Genomic DNA, 16,314 nt, shown 5'->3' with positions numbered 1-16,314 from the left:
GGGACTTTTAACAGCATGAAAGAAGCATTGTTTCTTACATTAACAAACCTGATAACCAAGTCATTTTAAAAATAATATTTAAAAAGTATTTTTGATATCTATGGGAGTTCTGTTACAAAAACAAGATGGCTCAGTAAGTTTTTAATTATGCCTGAATGTATTAATTTCGCTGGATCTACAGTTTTACCACCAACATTTTGTACTTTATGAAATGTACCAGATGTTACTGTAATGTGGTATGTGCACCACATGTCATATTACACTTGGACAACATGGATCTTATTTCTTTTGGGCAGCTAAATAACCTTTGAATGATATAAAAGCTTCAAGTGCAATTTGATATAAAATTCAAAAAAGCGATGTTGTTTAAAAAAAAAGTGTTAAAAAATAGTTTAAAAAAAGTGGTGGCCTAAAAAAATGAAAAATGCATTTAAACTCTAGAGCTAAACTCAGATCTTGAAAATATATATTTTATTTTATTTCCTATTTATATTTCACTTTCATCTTAATGGTACACATGTAATGTGTGTATAATGACTTATTTTTAACATATCATGAAATTCAACTCATCACAGACATCTTCACACACTCTAAAGTGCCTGTACACAGATAACAAGAGTGTTGGAAATAACACCATTTATTTTTAGTTTGGGTGCTGTTGTTGTTGTATTTCTGACAGTTGCTAAAATGTCTCCAACTAATACGTTCATAAAAAGTTATTTATTTTACTGTGAGAAATAAGAATATGTTCAACAGAATTGATAATATTGTAGGGCTGCTATACTGGCTTTTATGTCACGCTAATGAAGTGTAAAAATCAACAGAAGTGTAACAAATACATTGTGCGGTAAATTGGGCCTGGCCTTGTTTGTTGCCATTTAAAACCAAAAGAAACAAACAAGGTAATTTCTAGGTAATTATTGTGTGCTTACCATTTAGCCACATAATTACTAAGTCAATACCAGATCACATATGTGCATCGTAAAATAAACTGCAGCTTAGCGTGTAGCTGTACAGTGGATGCCCTCCGGCATACAAACAGTGCAGAATTAGACCGGACGAGACTGAAACCATCTCTGTGATGTTGTGATCCAGTGCTAAACAAATGTTGAAGTTTTTTTTTCTTTATCTCTTTTTTGTTGTGGTTGGTATTTTAATGTGGTTGTGTAAAAATTCCTTCTTTCTGTGTCACAAACACATGCGCTTATGAATTTATTCAGGCGTGATCTCTCTCTGATTGTATTTTGGACTCAGTGATGTAAATAATGAAATAACTACTGTTGGTCATCATTGTTTTAGGCTTTAGATCAGATTCAAGACAGATCACAAGCACCCAGAAATAAAAGAAGAGAAAACTGTGTGTTTTCTCAGAGTGAAATTCTGCCTTTCTGACTAGTGTCCTGAGCTGGAAAACGTAGTCATCTTTCTGGCAGGCAGACCGTGTATATTTCACTTCAGTCACTGTCAGCGAGGGAGAGCGACAGACAGATTAAAATAGTGCTGCACTGTTTGATCTGAACACAATGTTGTTGTCAAGCCATCAGAAAGAGTCCCCAGAAGACCAAGTGATCGACACTGTCAAGCATGATGCAGCACAGTTCGCTTAGCACTCTCTGGATATGAGTCACATTCTTCCCACACACACTACAGTGCATGCACAATAGCAGTGTACTGTTTTATAACTGTGCTGTGCTGTGTGTTATTTGGTGTTCAGTGTCTTACAACAAATTACACATGCCTAAAACTCTTGCACATTGCGTGAACACATCACTCTTGAGCTCTTTTGTACCTTGACACACCATCTCTATTTACAGGCAATCCCTAACCTCCTGCGCTGTTCAAAGATTTAGCTGTCCTGCTCCAACAAAAAAAAAGAGAGAGACCTATTTGAAAGATGCAATCGCTATCCAAATAAATAAATCAACGGGCCCTGATAATGAAAGCCATCCCTGTGCGGTGCTGCTTTAATGACAGCACATATAGACTCAGTGTCACTCACTGTCATGGGAGAGAAAATTAGAGCCAATTTGATGCTAATCTGGACCAGATTTTTCCTTTTTTGGGCCCAGCAGTATGTCCCATCATCCCAGAAAGCTCCCCACAGGGCTGATAGCTCAACCTCAACTACATAATATAACCTCATAACTGCCTCCTGTAGTGGAGCACATTTGATGACCAATTTCATCCCCCATAAGAGCAAGTCATTCCTCCCCATGTTAGTAGAGCAGCACCGCATGAAGCAAACTGGCCTCGGGTGAATCAGAGTTTTTGCATGAGTGCAATCTGTACAGAGGTATAGTGAAGCTGGGGCAGGACATACTACCTGCTGATACAAACAGATACACATGTAGGTGTTACAAGCTGATGCACTCATCGGAGGAATATGTGTAAATTGAACATAGTGACTGACACAGTGTTTGTGATTACGGGCCACCCCCCGCTGTAGCCCCAAGCCCCTTTTTGTTCTCTCAGTAGCGGAGTGAGTGTGTGTTTGTGTGTTATCTGTGTGTGTGTTTGATAGGCTGTAAAGATGGTAAGGTAGATTTACAAAAATGTCACCCCCTGTGTACAGTCACAGGCCTTTTGTCACTTGTGAGCTGTGGGTCGTAACTGAGTAAAATACTCAATCACTGTGTCCGCTGGCCAGTGAGGGTGTCATTGGAACGACTCAAACAAAAATGAAAATCTTTTAGAGTGACTGAGTGTTGTTTTGACAGTTGAATGAATAAACTTTGTTTGTGTTTTATGAAATGTAATGATCTGTGAAACTTTATTTTCACTCTGATCTGATGAAAAAAGGCACAACACTCTCTCAAGGCCAAAGAGGAAAATTCATTGAAGCCTAATAAGAAGCATGACAGTGTTGTGCTGCAACCTTCATCACGTACTGATCAGAAATCTTATTTTCACAACAACACCAAGAGAAGAATTGGCCTTCTGTACATTGGCATAATCCACACTCTCCCCTCGACAACGATTTGGCTTTCTCTGATGATATATTTCAAAGGCACTGGCAAGGAATCTATTTGTGTTCTTAAATGGTCATTACTTGGTTGTGATGAGATATTGCCAATCAGTGAGAGGAAAACAGAGAGTCCTCAAAAGAAGCCTTGGAAATGAGAGCCTACAGCTGAAATCCCAGGCATGTGTTTGTGATTGTCATTTATTGTCTCTGCCATGGGAAAAAGTAATGCGCCTCTCCAGTTTTGCTACAGTCTGGGCACCGAGGGTGCGCTTTTAAATTACAATATGTTATTTATCTCGTCTTCTTACACCCCTGCCACACTGTCATGCTTTGTAGTCAAGTCACACAGGCTACCATACATGTGCTAGAAATATAAAGTTAGATATTAAAAAAATACTACATAAAAATCCACCATCACACAAATTGTATTCTTCAAGATTTTTAGGTTAAACTAACAAAAAAATTAATGCAAATTACACTAATTAATAGCAACATTAAAACAGCTTTATTGGCCCATTTAGAGACTGGAGCCTGTTTTCTTAATCATGACCGTAATTAAATACATGCATATGTTGTATTTAATGTATCTATTGTAATTTTTTAATTTTGTACTCAATCAGTTTCAAAATGAAAGCCACACTTCACTCTCAGTACCATTAGACTAAAAACTTCCCTTTGAAATTGATCAGAAATTACTATTAATACTTTATACTTCCCTCTGAAGTTTTATATTATAGGGAGGGCTCATTAAAATATTTGAAATATCATCATTTCTAGTTGGGACCCTCCTTTTAGAATTCTGGATCCTCTTTGCACAATTGTGTTGCATGCTGAGCATGTCTGCTCGCATTGATCATTATCCACACGTCAAACCACACAAAGCCATATGAAAACTCTCACGATAAGACACATGTTGAACAACTTAGCTTCAAGACAATTTCATTCCTCTTACTTACTGAAATAAAAACATAGCTCAGAATTTACAAAACATTTTTGAATTTCTCGTTGTGTTTTCCCCCCGTTTTGTTTCAGTTCCTGACATATTTTCTTAAATCATGTAGCATTGTTTCTGGTTTCCATTGCTCATAATCTACAGCTCCAATAACTAAATGCATCTGAAATTATAAGAAACATATGTTTATTGCATTATGAATCATATTTGGGAAAATATATATATATATATATTTGGACACCACAACGAAATATTTGGCATCTCATTTAACATAGATCAAAGACATGTGTTCACGATATTTGATATTTTTTAAACGTACCTGAAAATACAATATGGTATTGAAAAATCAGATGTCCCTAATAGGTGTACTGAACATTTGGTGAAGGGCATTTAAACATGAACATTCAGTCAGCCTGAGCCAGTGTGTCTGCCCCCCCCCCCACCCTCCCTAAAAAGAAATTCTCTCTTGACTTTCCGCCTCACAGTGGATGCTGAGCAAGTGACTTCACTGGGATCTGAGGGGGAGGATGAGGTGGGTCTGTGGAGCCTGGAGCCCCAGGACTGCCAGGAGAGCCTGGACAAGACTAGCCTGACGCCAAGCGAGGGGACCGAGGAGCCCAGCAGTCCAGCTCGCTCCACACGGCTGCACAGCCTCAGCCCCGGCAGCAGGAACTACTGGGTGCAGGTGGAGCCAGAGGCTGAGGCTGCTGAGGACGCCATCACTGCATCCACCACTGACAAGGAAGAAGATCAGGAACCACTGAGGATGTATTGTAAGTTATAAACTAAAGTATAAGACTGTTTTGTTAGAAAAACTGGAAACTTTTTGTGATGAGTCAAGACCTTATTATTTTTTTATTTATTTATTTTTTTTATAAAGCAAACCTGTTTGTTTCTGAAAAATTTGGGCCTAACCAAGAAAGCAGCAGAGCAATATGTGTGTAAAATGTAAAGTATACTGTATCAGACTGATGTGTAGGACGCTACAGTATGTGTAAACGAGTTTACAGTGTTTTTCTGATGCAAGACACCTCCAGTCTCATGATGCTTCTCAAAGCCCTCTAGATACACCTTCATATCAGCTCCTTGTGAAACCATGCCTTCCCTGAGAGCTGCTCCTTTTTTTCACTCCTCTCTTTGAAAAGGCAGCCTTCTGAAAGCATGACAAAAGAACTCATCCCACACAATGTCACAATATTTCCATGCATCAAAGAGGTGACGTTACGGTACTGAAATCAGCACTGTGCGACGTGAGGCTTTCCCTTTTATTTAGGAGAGATCAAAGGCTCACGCGGCTTGCCTACTAACAATCACTTAGCTCCCTTGCCTCGTGTGATTTGGCCTTGCCTGATGAAGGCAAAGCTGAGTTTTTACAACACTCAACCACACAGGCTCTTCCCTTCACCACATTAAAAAACAGCTCAAAATATGCCAACATCTGCAAACATTTGAAAAATCTTCCTCAAAGTCGCTGTACGCAAAGCTGGCTGGCTTGAGATAGGAGACACCCTCTCTGCTTCATGTACATCTGTGGCTTTTCCTTCCCTGCCTGTCACCGCACTCAAGGGCAAAAATGAGAAGGAATTCTTAAAATCTAGTCTCGTATCTGGCCAGCTAGCTCCCCGTATTTATTGTTTTATCTGTCAGTCCTTTTAAGTCAACAATTTACTCCCATTAGGTTCAGTTGCGCAGTCACTTTTACAATTTATCCCTCACTCTTGCACTTCACACTCATGGCCATATGAGCAAAGAAGACAACATAGACTGAGCAAACACTTGATCTAGAATTTCATTTAGCTCAGAGAAAATGTAGAAAATGTAAAGTTTCAACCACATTGATACAGCCACTGACAAGACCGCTGATCATCTTCACAAAATGTTTAATTGAAAACGCTTTTAGATAACCCAGAAGTCTCAAGGTAATGAATATATGAATCTGCATTAACTGGCTGAACTGGATTTTGCTTAGTAAGCAAAACTAGTATCTTTCTTTATATATAGGTTCCTCAAAGAAAATGCCTTCACACTTTTATTATGGTTTTTGAGTCTTTATTGTATTTATTGTCATTGAACTGCTTTTGTTCGGCCTTTGAAGCCTGGATTTGTAGTGACGCTTACCCCTTTAATGGGGGGAAAAAGATTCTTGTGGCAACACTAATATTTTCCTGCAAATGTTTGTAATAAGGCTGAGTGTCTGCATGTATCAGAGTTGAATAAACACAAAAAGTCCAACATGATTCAACAGTTTTGCATAAGAAGTAACTGCTGGTTAAAAATAAATATGTCGGTGTTCGTAGATTTTTCAGTTCCTCAGTGTCTTTATCTCTGGTCCACAGGTAAGAGCTCAGACTCCCAGAATGACTTGGAGGACCTGGCTCACTATGCATTTCTGGCCCAGCTGAAGAAGACCTCTACCTCCACCAGTCTCTCAGATCATCTGAACCATAATGGCACAGCAGCTGTGTACCACCAGGGCGGCAGGCACGATGACCTGCCGCCTGCTATCTGGTCTCCAGGAGCTCAGCACCACTCACCCGAAGGAGCAGGTACGGTAACGAGGGAACAGCAGCAATGATATTAAATTGAAAAAAAAATCTGAAATGGCTGCTCTTGTGCAGTTACTTCTAATGAGCCGTTCAGCTGCAGAAAGACGGTAAATAATGGCAAGCGCATATCAGATTGTACATGCTAATGTAATTCTGAGAAAATGAAAAGGAAAACAAATGTGCCTAGGCTTATCGGCCGATAATGGCTTTGCTTTCTCAGGGTCAACTCATTTCCACATTTATGTTGTTTGTGCTTTTCTCATCAACCTACATAAAAATTCTATCACTATACAAAATTATAAAATAACTTTACTTGGTCAGATAAAAACAACAATCTTCCATACACAATAATAAAATTACTAAATAGCATAGTCATGTTCTGATATTTTCCAATGTTTTTAAGTAGGTAACAAGCTTAACAATGTCATTTTTTCACATTTTTATAGTAAACCAAGATCATCTGAGTTAAAGTTCTCAGATCTGTCTTAAGAGGACATGATATTACATGTCTTTCACTCTGTATGCCACACAAGTAGGTGTTGTTGATACTTCATTCTCACATGATCATATAGGATCAACTATTTTTACAAAGTTCACAAAGGATTTTAAAAAATTAAAAAAAAAAAAAAAAAGAATAATACTATACTGTAGCTGGATGTATGTATGGATGGATGGATGGATACAGTATATTTAATGAATGCATGATTTGTTTAAAATGCCGCCTCTCTCTGGACTCTAGATGCAGGGAGGGCCCAGCAGGTTTGTCCGTTCTGCCACAGGATGTTTCAGCGAGGAGCCTCTTTGAGGGATCACATTAAGTACTGTCAGGAGAGGGAGGGGGGCCACATGGTCTGTCCACTCTGTGGATACACTGCCCCCCTTAGGGCACAGATGGAGCAGCACCTGGCACTTCACAATCAAATGCAGGACAAGGTGAGACACACAGAGAGAGCAGGAGAAACTTTCACAACTACAGTCAGGGCAAAATGTCGTAGCTGTAGTTGTATATTATTCTTATTTACCATTACATGGTTATTTATTTCTAACTTTGTGTTAGAAATGACAGTCACAACGCCTTCTTCTTCACACCCTGAAATTGCTCTCTAAGTGTGTTCTAGTATAAAGCCAATAACAATGTCCCATCCTCCCAGAATCCCATCATGCTGGATCAAGGCATGGAGACGAGGAAGTTCAAATGCCTGCAGTGTGGGAAAGCATTCAAGTACAAACACCACCTCAAAGAGCATCTCCGCATCCACAGCGGTAAGACAAAATAACATCAAACCAGTTGTACTCACCCATTAATTTGCTATTGTTACTGTATCACTAACCCTTACTTATCATGTCATATATGGAATGAAATTATACCCAATTTGATGTGTTGACAGAAAAGAAGTAAAAATAATTCATGACAGGACAAGAGAATTATGAAAAAATGCAAAATGATCTCACCATTGCAGAAAGATGCCACTCGTGGCATCTTTTGACTAATGCCAACTTTCTGTGTTTAATCCGTCAGGTGAGAAACCTTATGAGTGCTCCAACTGCAAGAAACGCTTTTCTCATTCTGGCTCCTACAGCTCCCACTTAAGCAGCAAAAAGTGCCATAATAGTGGTGGAAATGGAGGGGGAAATACAGGAGGAGCCAGCGGGGCATTTAATGGACATAGCCAAAGCCCTTTTCACCACTCATTTCTACAGTCTCCCTCTGCAGGCGGGGGGAGAAATAGTAATGACAAGGGCTCTCCATTAGCTTCACAGAACCAAGATAAATCCAGGTCTCTAGGCCGAGTAACAGAGGATCCTCACCAGCTTTTACTGCAAGACCCCACCCAGAACCCTACCGCCTTCCCTAGACCTTTGGATCTGGCTCGTCTTTGGGATACCCCATCAGAGCTCTCTTTGAGTGCCAGTTTCCTAAAAGGGACCACCTTGCTGCCTTATCCTTACTCTGGGACCAAGTTTGAGCAGATGCTGCAGGAGATGCTTCACAAGGAGGTGAAGAAAGATGAGGAGATAGAAAGAGAAGGAGAAGAAAGGAGGATGATGCAGAACGGAGGAGGGTCTGAGAGGAAGACCTCGCCTGACAGAAGGAGAGAGTCGGTGAGGTCAGGCGAAGGGGAGAGAGGTGTGCTTGGGGTGACGTGTCGCTGGTGCTCCCAGACTTTCCCTAATGTGGCAGTACTCCTGCAGCACGAGCGCTACCTCTGTAAGATGAACCGTGAGGCAGTGGAGCTGCCTGAGGGTTTTCGCAGCAAAGACCACCCCCCACAACCTTCAATCTTCTCCAGATCTGCTCTCCAACCAGAGAATGGCAAACCATGTGAAGTAACCAATGGCCTCTCTGGAAACAAGTCTCCATTGCAGAGGCCCAGCTGGCACTCTGTACCACAGCAACTATTGGTCGCCATGCACTCCCCCCCACAGCCCCGCTATGATGCTCTGTCTTCACATGCCTATTGGTCTGCCCAGGAAAAGGGAAGCCCGAGCCAGCCAGTCAGCCATTCTCCAGAGCTGTCATCTCCCAGAGCCAGGAGAAGAGTTCCCTCCTCAGGATTCGGTTCTCCTGTCTGCCTCGACCTCACCACCTGTCCTCCTGAAATCTCCTCGCCTCACAACCAGACCAGCAGTCCTTGGTCTGCGCAGAACGAACCTCTGGACCTCTCCCTGCCTAAGCATCACTCAGACCAAGAGGGGAGGAATAAAGCTGTAAATGGCAGCTCAGCCAGAACTGAGAGGAGAGAGCTTGGAACCCAGCATCATAAGAGACTTAGGTCCAGCTTAAGTCCGACTTCACATCTAGCCCTTCACCACCACCCTGTCTACAGCGGGGCCGCAGCTCCTGTCTTTCCAGGCTCATTATACAATGGCTTTCCTATCTTCAGCCAGTCTGGTTTAGGGCTTTCGGGACATGATGGTATCACACCAATTCCATTCAGCCAGCCTGCGAATAGCCCTGGGTTTCTCTCTCCTATGGCTTACCTGATGGAGGCAGACGCAGAGGCCACACTGAAAAAGATCCACCAGGAGAGACAAGCTCTCATGGTAAGTGAGGCTTCTCTTTAAGGTTCAAACAAATTGTATTGTAAAATCTGGAGAACAGCCATGTACATTAAGTAAATGATCCCATATAACATAGTACGGAATTGTTGTAAAAATGTATAGAATTGAACTTGTACATATTGTATTGTTATAATTTACATGTTTTCTTCACAGGGTGAGGTATTAAGCCGTGGAGCTCTGGACTACCTCTCTCTGATGGATGAAGGTCTGGAGGGAGAGGGTGGGCCAGGGAGGAAGAGACTGAAGAAGACAGACGAGGGGCTGTATGCTTGTGACATCTGTGAAAAAACCTTCCAAAAGAGCAGCTCTCTGCTCCGGCACAAATATGAGCACACAGGTCTGCAGCTTATTCACACAAAAACCACTTAAATTAAGTGCCATTTCCTGTAGTTTATAGATTACTATCATATTTGTAAGAAAATGTTCAAAGGAATAATTTGACATTTGGGATCTACCCTTGTTTGATATCTGGTTGAGAGTTAAATCATAGGATCAGTACAACTATAAGATAGTGATAGTGTTAGATAATGTTTATTAGTGAAACGGAGAGTCGCTGTTCAGCAGATTTTGTTAAATTTCGACAGAACGAGGCTAGCTGTATCTCATTGTTTCACATCTCTGAGCTACGCTTAGCTAACTGTCTGCTGTTAGTTGTCCAAAATTTACCACACAGAGCATATTCCCCAAAATGTCAAACTATTCCTTCTCAAATGTTATTTATAAATATCAAAACATTAGGAGTCTCAAATGTCTTCTCTATTTAAAAAAAAAAGGACATTAGAAGTAATTTCTTTGTATTCATTACAGGCAAGCGTCCACATGAGTGCAAGATTTGCAACAAGGCCTTCAAGCACAAGCACCATCTGATCGAGCACAGCCGGCTACACTCTGGAGAGAAACCCTACCAATGTGACAAATGTGGCAAGCGCTTCTCTCACTCTGGCTCTTACTCCCAGCACATGAACCATCGCTACGCTTACTGCAGCAAAGACCAGGATCCAGACCAAGACCACGAGGAGATGCCTTTTACCCCAGGGGCAGGCAACATTCTCGGGGGCCGGCTCGCTGATGAGACCCCCCTATCCATGGAGGATATTCAAACTCCACACTCTTTCCTCAGTGATTCCAGCCTGGATGGAGCCCCCGAGGCCCTCAAAGAGGAGGAGGAAGATAAAGAGGCAGGAGTTAGTGATGGTCATGTGGATGAGAGCTTGTCAGGGGAGCAGTTGGAAGGTAGCCCCGTCCAAGATTCACCTGCAAGGGAGCATGAAGAGCAGCATGAGAGAAACGGTTGTGATATGGGAAACCATACTGACAGTGCAGAGAGACACATGTGGGAGCGAGACACTGAGGACCAGAGTGAAGACTTGGACAAATGTGAACTAAGCCTGGAGATAACAGATTTACCCAGAATAAAAACTTAAGGTAACTTTAACAAGCCAATACAATGCATATACTGTATATATTGAGAATTTTGATCATCTCTTTTCTCTCATATATGTAATAGCTCCTTTGATATTTTTTTTTACTTACAGTATTTTATAGCATCAAAAAATGCACAGAACTGCCAAAGCATAGACGTCCTTTAAGTGGATCAAGCCATACAAACCAAACATGTGTGACAATATAAATTGTAGTATTTTATCATGCAAAATAGACTTGATGTACCTTCAGTGTTTTTGTTTGTTTGGTTTTTTTTTTTATATTTTTTTGTCAAAAAACCAAAATCTATATATATACATATATAGGTTTTTTTGTTTTGTTTTTGTTTTGTATTCTTTGTTTTTTTTTTTTTTTTTTTTTTTTTTTGTTTAGTTTTTGTGTTTTTTTTTCTTTTTTGGCTTTTTTTTTTTGGGTTGTTTTCCAGGACAGCTAAAGTATTTGGGTTGACTTATCTGAGGTTGTGTCACATATCCAGATATTTTATTGCAGAAATCTAACTTTTTATATGCTTGCTGCTGCTGACTGTTGCACAACCCATAAAGCAGAGACTTTGTTTGAAACCTTTCAACTGTTTACATGTAGATGCACACCAGCGAGCGTGAAGGAATTGTTTGTGTGACTGATAGCGGGAAGGAAGGACATCTACTGTTATGTTAACCTGCCATCAAGGCTAGATGTTAGAGGTTATAGATGAAGCCATATCCACAGAATCACCTAATGCCTAGTTAGTATATTTATTCCTCTTCCTAAGTGCAAGGAACGTTCACTTTTGAATATCCTGTGGTGTATTTTGCTGCAAATATTTACCTCTATTTTAAGAATTAGTAATAACTGTAAAATGTTTTCAATTAAAACACACATGCAGCTATTACTTTGTCCCAAAACCAGTGAGTGCTTGAGTATATACAGTAGGAGTTATCATTGCCAGGACGTTTGTCATTCATGCTGTGAAATTAAACGGGAAAACCAACTCATCTCTTCAGGTTAACTATGGTGCTCAGTGGCTTTAATTAATCAGCGACCTATTCAGTGTTTAGAGCAAGCATTAGAAAGAGGAAGAACTGGAAGGCGGTTGTTTATTTATTTGTAAGCAAAAAGCAGTGGACTGCATCTATTTAATTGTATGCCTTGGTAGGGAACAGTCATTTCTGCATTTCTGTATGGGAGGTGAGAAGGGGGCAAAAGATGAAGTCAGCCTTTGGGGTTTTTTCCTGTGAGGGAGCAAATCAAACTTGCACTGTCTCACTGTGTAATGATCGCACGGAGCTGCTTTCTTTCATTTAATGATGAAAGGTCTGCTATTTCTTGTAATAATTTACATGTCCTTCAGCCAATTTTCACACTTGTGGAACAATAATGTGTCACACGTTCAGGCTGTCTGTTGAGGTGTGGCGAGAGGGTCAAGACTCAGGACACATACGCCAGTTTTTAACTTCCTCTTTCTGACTGCAGTGTAGTCAGTGAAAAGTGCCTCAGATGTGCTCAGACACTGTGAGTGAGCCGACAAAGCCATGGTACGACAAGATAAGATGGTGGTGCATGAGGTGTGACTAAGCTTGTAGCATTCATGCATACTGTGAGTTAAGTCACTTCTTGTTCATAGTGTGTATGTGTGTGTGTGTGTGTGTGTGTGTTTATCACCAAAGATATGCATATGTGACACACCAACTGCCACCCTACTCTTGCATAGTTCCTTACCTGTTATTTCTGTGTCAAATAGGCAAAAAACCAAAAAAAAAAAAACAAACAGTTTCCTTTCAGTGTCTGCACACCTTTTTATGTCTTTTTATGTTAAGCAGTATTTTAATTTTTTACTGACACAGATGCAAGTTTTGTATTAACTTTTTATATATTTTTTGCATGTTTGTGGATATTTGTAATAAAATTGTACAGATTTTTACACCAGAATTTTGCCTTTCATTGTTTTTTTTTTAATTGAGTTTTCTAATGTTCTTAACCTTGTCATTTAGAGTTTGTGAGAGTGAAAATAAAGGCGTTAGAAGTTATACAACATGCCAGACAAAGATTTAATTATAAACATTTGAAGCTAATTTTGTTTTAGAGGCTATGAAATCTGTTGAATTATTGAGTTATATAACATCAGAAAGGGCCTCAAAGTTTACTCTTAAAGATATCACACTAAAGTCATCAAATGCCATGGCTTTCTGGATTTTCGGTGTAAACACAGACATCCGCAAGCAAACAACACAACTCTGAAGCTCGGCTGTGGCCTGGGCCACTCAGTTTCCCATCACAGTAAACAGTTCCCATCACCACTCATGATCTGTGTTTTGTGTTTTGTTACACTAACTTTTTGTGGCTCTGTCTATTTGCATGATGATTCATCAGAGGTGGCTGCTTTGTGCCTGTGGCTGGGGCATTTAGGGGATGAGCAGCTCTGCTGATATTTGATCCACTGAGCTTTGGGTTAACAGTAGGTTGAGTAAACGATCAGCTAACCGTAACATTAACAAAACCATGCCGGGTGACGTAGGTAAGATATTCTTGCTTCAACAAGTTTTAGTCAACTGCAGCATCAATAACCGGTGATGTTATGACATTCGTCCTGGACCCAACCATGAGTAAGGTGACATTTAACAGAGAGCTGCCTTGACTTAGTCAGACAGCAGCATCAGTATCACTTGCAACATGCTGCAAGCCCTATCCATGAGCAGCAGGTTGTCAGGCTGGGTGCTGAGCATTTTTAAGTTTCGATTCCCAGTAACAACAGAGGTACAGAGCAAACAGGCCTTAGACTGAGCACAGCTACTGATGTATTTCACTGCTGGGTAGAGAAACTGTCGTGGCATTTATGTTGTCCTGATGAAATATCTTTTAATTCATTCAACTTTTATTTATACAGGTGTGGTCTGATTCACTTTATTTTGCATGTAAAAAGTAATTACTTGTAAGACTAGAGAGACTAGATATGTTTGGATGATGACTGGACAACCACACATGGAGCTGGCCGTGACATGAGGATGGTGCTGCCTGGTCAGGCCAGCTATAGCAGCTTAGCCTACATAGATAGCAGGAGATGTAAGGTTTATTCAAGCTGCCAAGTTTCTGCTCTTCGCTTGAGAGTGAGAGTAAGAGTTAAATGTAGCTTAGATCTGAGTTTGATCAGGGCTACAGAGTGGCATTGCCTGTCATGGGGCCCAGTAGATTTGTGACTCCACAGTCTGATACCCCCTGCAGAGCCTAGAGAGAGGTCAGCGCATCATTTCACATGAATACTGGCACATTTTTCTGACCTACATGGTTGTTTAAGTCAAAGGACTTGTTGGGGTATTGATAAGTGTCATGGGTGTCCTGAGTACACATGGACATTAAAGGAAAAGACAAAAACAGTTAAGACAACCATAAAACTTACAAGACCGCAAATAAAGGGTAGGAATAAAAGGAGAGAAGCATTTGAAAAGGGAACATCAAACCAGGATTAAATAAAATCTGAACCCAACAGAATGTAATAAATGTCCAAGACAAATTTACAGATCCACAGCTTACTCAGATCTAAACATTTGCAGATACACAAACAGCTATGGACTCAAGGAAATGTTTTAAATCTGTGAAAGAAATCAGGTGATTTTGCTTTAGTTCCTCGAGAAAGACACTGATCAAGCATGATTCTTCAAAAACAAACATTTCTCTTCTCTTCTCTTCATTGTACTCGACTTAACAAAAGACAAAAGCTGGGATATTCAGGAACACAAAGGGTGGTTTTATGCCATGTTAATGGCACGTTTGCTCAAACAGTTGTGTCTCTTTCCGCAAGAATAAATCATACAGATCCTTTAAAATAAAGCTGCTGAAGCAGATTACTCTAAAGTGCACTTTCAAACGAGGCTTATTGAAATGTGGAATATGAAAATTAAATTACATTTAGTTACTTGGATGAAAAACATTACACAACCCTCATATTCTTTGATTTCCACAAATTTTAATAGTGAAAAACATTTTTGATTCATTGTTACTGCAAACAAAATAACTACCTACAGATGCAAAATGGTTTTGAACTAATGCTGGGCTATTAATTTCATCAGTCGATGCATCAAAAATCTGAAGTTGGAAGCAAATTCTTCATTATTTCATCTCCATTTGCGACATACAGGGGCACATTTGTATATTCTAATTTATATTTTAAATTCATCAATTTAAAACAATCATTAATAAGTCAAATAGAAGTCAAATAAAGACAGAAAAGAAAGAAAAAGAAGGAAGAGGAAAAAAGAGCAGCATTAAAAGACAAAGTAATTGAGTTTGACTTTCACTGCCAACACACTGCTGATTAGGAGGGTGGAGTGTTTGATTGTGTCTGGTACGGACTGATTCTAATTTTAGGGACTGATTAGCACCATCACACCAAAGTGAAATAAAACACATCACAAAGCTTGAGTCTACAGCAGCTTTACTCCACTGGGTTTTAAATGGCACAACATCCCCCTGAGTTTCAGAGTTTGTGGAACGAACAAAACATACAGTAAAACTGCTCTGAGAAATGTCAATGAAATTAGGTTTTCAGGTTTTAATTTAATGTTATAGTTTCTTTGCTTCATATAATAAATAATAACAATATATCTGATATGAGGAGGCTCTGGGACATTCAGCTGCAAGAGACAAGAGAGAATCAGAGAAACTGCACCAATGATAGATGTATTAAGTGGATAACTGTGACGACTGTGCACACATGCACTTGGATCAAATAAAGAAGGGCAGTTTGTCTGTTAAGTAGAAAATACTTCTGCGTCAACGACCTCGGACGTGCACACAATGATCAAAAGTTGAGATGAATGTCCATCAATCAGCTACACATCACTCTGGTCCCTCCTCACTCCCTCACATGACTTGAAATAATATGAGCATAAAAAATGAATAAATACTATCTAATAAAACTTTGCAAATTCTCCCCCCACCCCCCCACCGTGCCTCTTTTCTGCTCTTTTTTGTCTTTTGCCAAACCCACAGTCAATATAAAATTACCAAAGCCACAGAGTGAGAGAGTGAGAAGGTTTTGGGGAAAATCCACATTTTTTAAACATATGCATTTCCAGTTCCTCTTTTGTTCTGTTATTAAAAGCAGCATTTGCACCAATCACAGGGGATGCCTCCACCCGCCGAGTCTCCACGGCCCACATACCTCCACACGCTTAAATTATCTCTCACGCAACCCATCACTCGGTACAGACAACCTGACACACACATCCTGACCAAATATCACAAAACAGATCAAATCAGTTTGTTCACTTTTTTTTGTTTTTGTTTTTATTGCAGGAAAGTTAACAACCAGGTCCAAGTAATATTTCAACAGCACACTGCTCATTTCAAAACAAATGTATCAAGTTTGA

At 40.1% G+C, this 16,314-nt stretch overlaps 1 protein-coding gene across 1 annotated transcript in view; it reads left to right on the top strand.

The window, feature by feature from the left end:
- Positions 1–12,877, top strand: part of LOC139631137 (zinc finger E-box-binding homeobox 2-like) — a 28,453-nt gene extending 15,576 nt beyond the window's left edge. Inside the window, exons 2-8 of the mRNA XM_071495119.1 lie at positions 4,403–4,690; positions 6,254–6,463; positions 7,203–7,396; positions 7,615–7,726; positions 7,983–9,508; positions 9,680–9,863; positions 10,334–12,877. Of these exons, the coding sequence (XP_071351220.1) occupies positions 4,403–4,690; positions 6,254–6,463; positions 7,203–7,396; positions 7,615–7,726; positions 7,983–9,508; positions 9,680–9,863; positions 10,334–10,950 (3,131 nt within the window). The 3' untranslated portion in view covers positions 10,951–12,877. The remainder of the gene's footprint in view (positions 1–4,402; positions 4,691–6,253; positions 6,464–7,202; positions 7,397–7,614; positions 7,727–7,982; positions 9,509–9,679; positions 9,864–10,333) is intronic.
- Positions 12,878–16,314: the final 3,437 nt, after the last annotated feature.

Source organism: Trachinotus anak, unplaced genomic scaffold, assembly GCF_046630095.1.
Source record: "Trachinotus anak isolate AG129_WGS33_773 ecotype Australia unplaced genomic scaffold, CSIRO_AGI_Tana_v1 ptg000013l, whole genome shotgun sequence".
Lineage (NCBI taxonomy): Eukaryota > Metazoa > Chordata > Actinopteri > Carangiformes > Carangidae > Trachinotus > Trachinotus anak.
The sequence above is the reverse complement of the archived record's forward strand: the minus strand, read 5'-3'. Positions and strand labels throughout refer to the sequence as shown.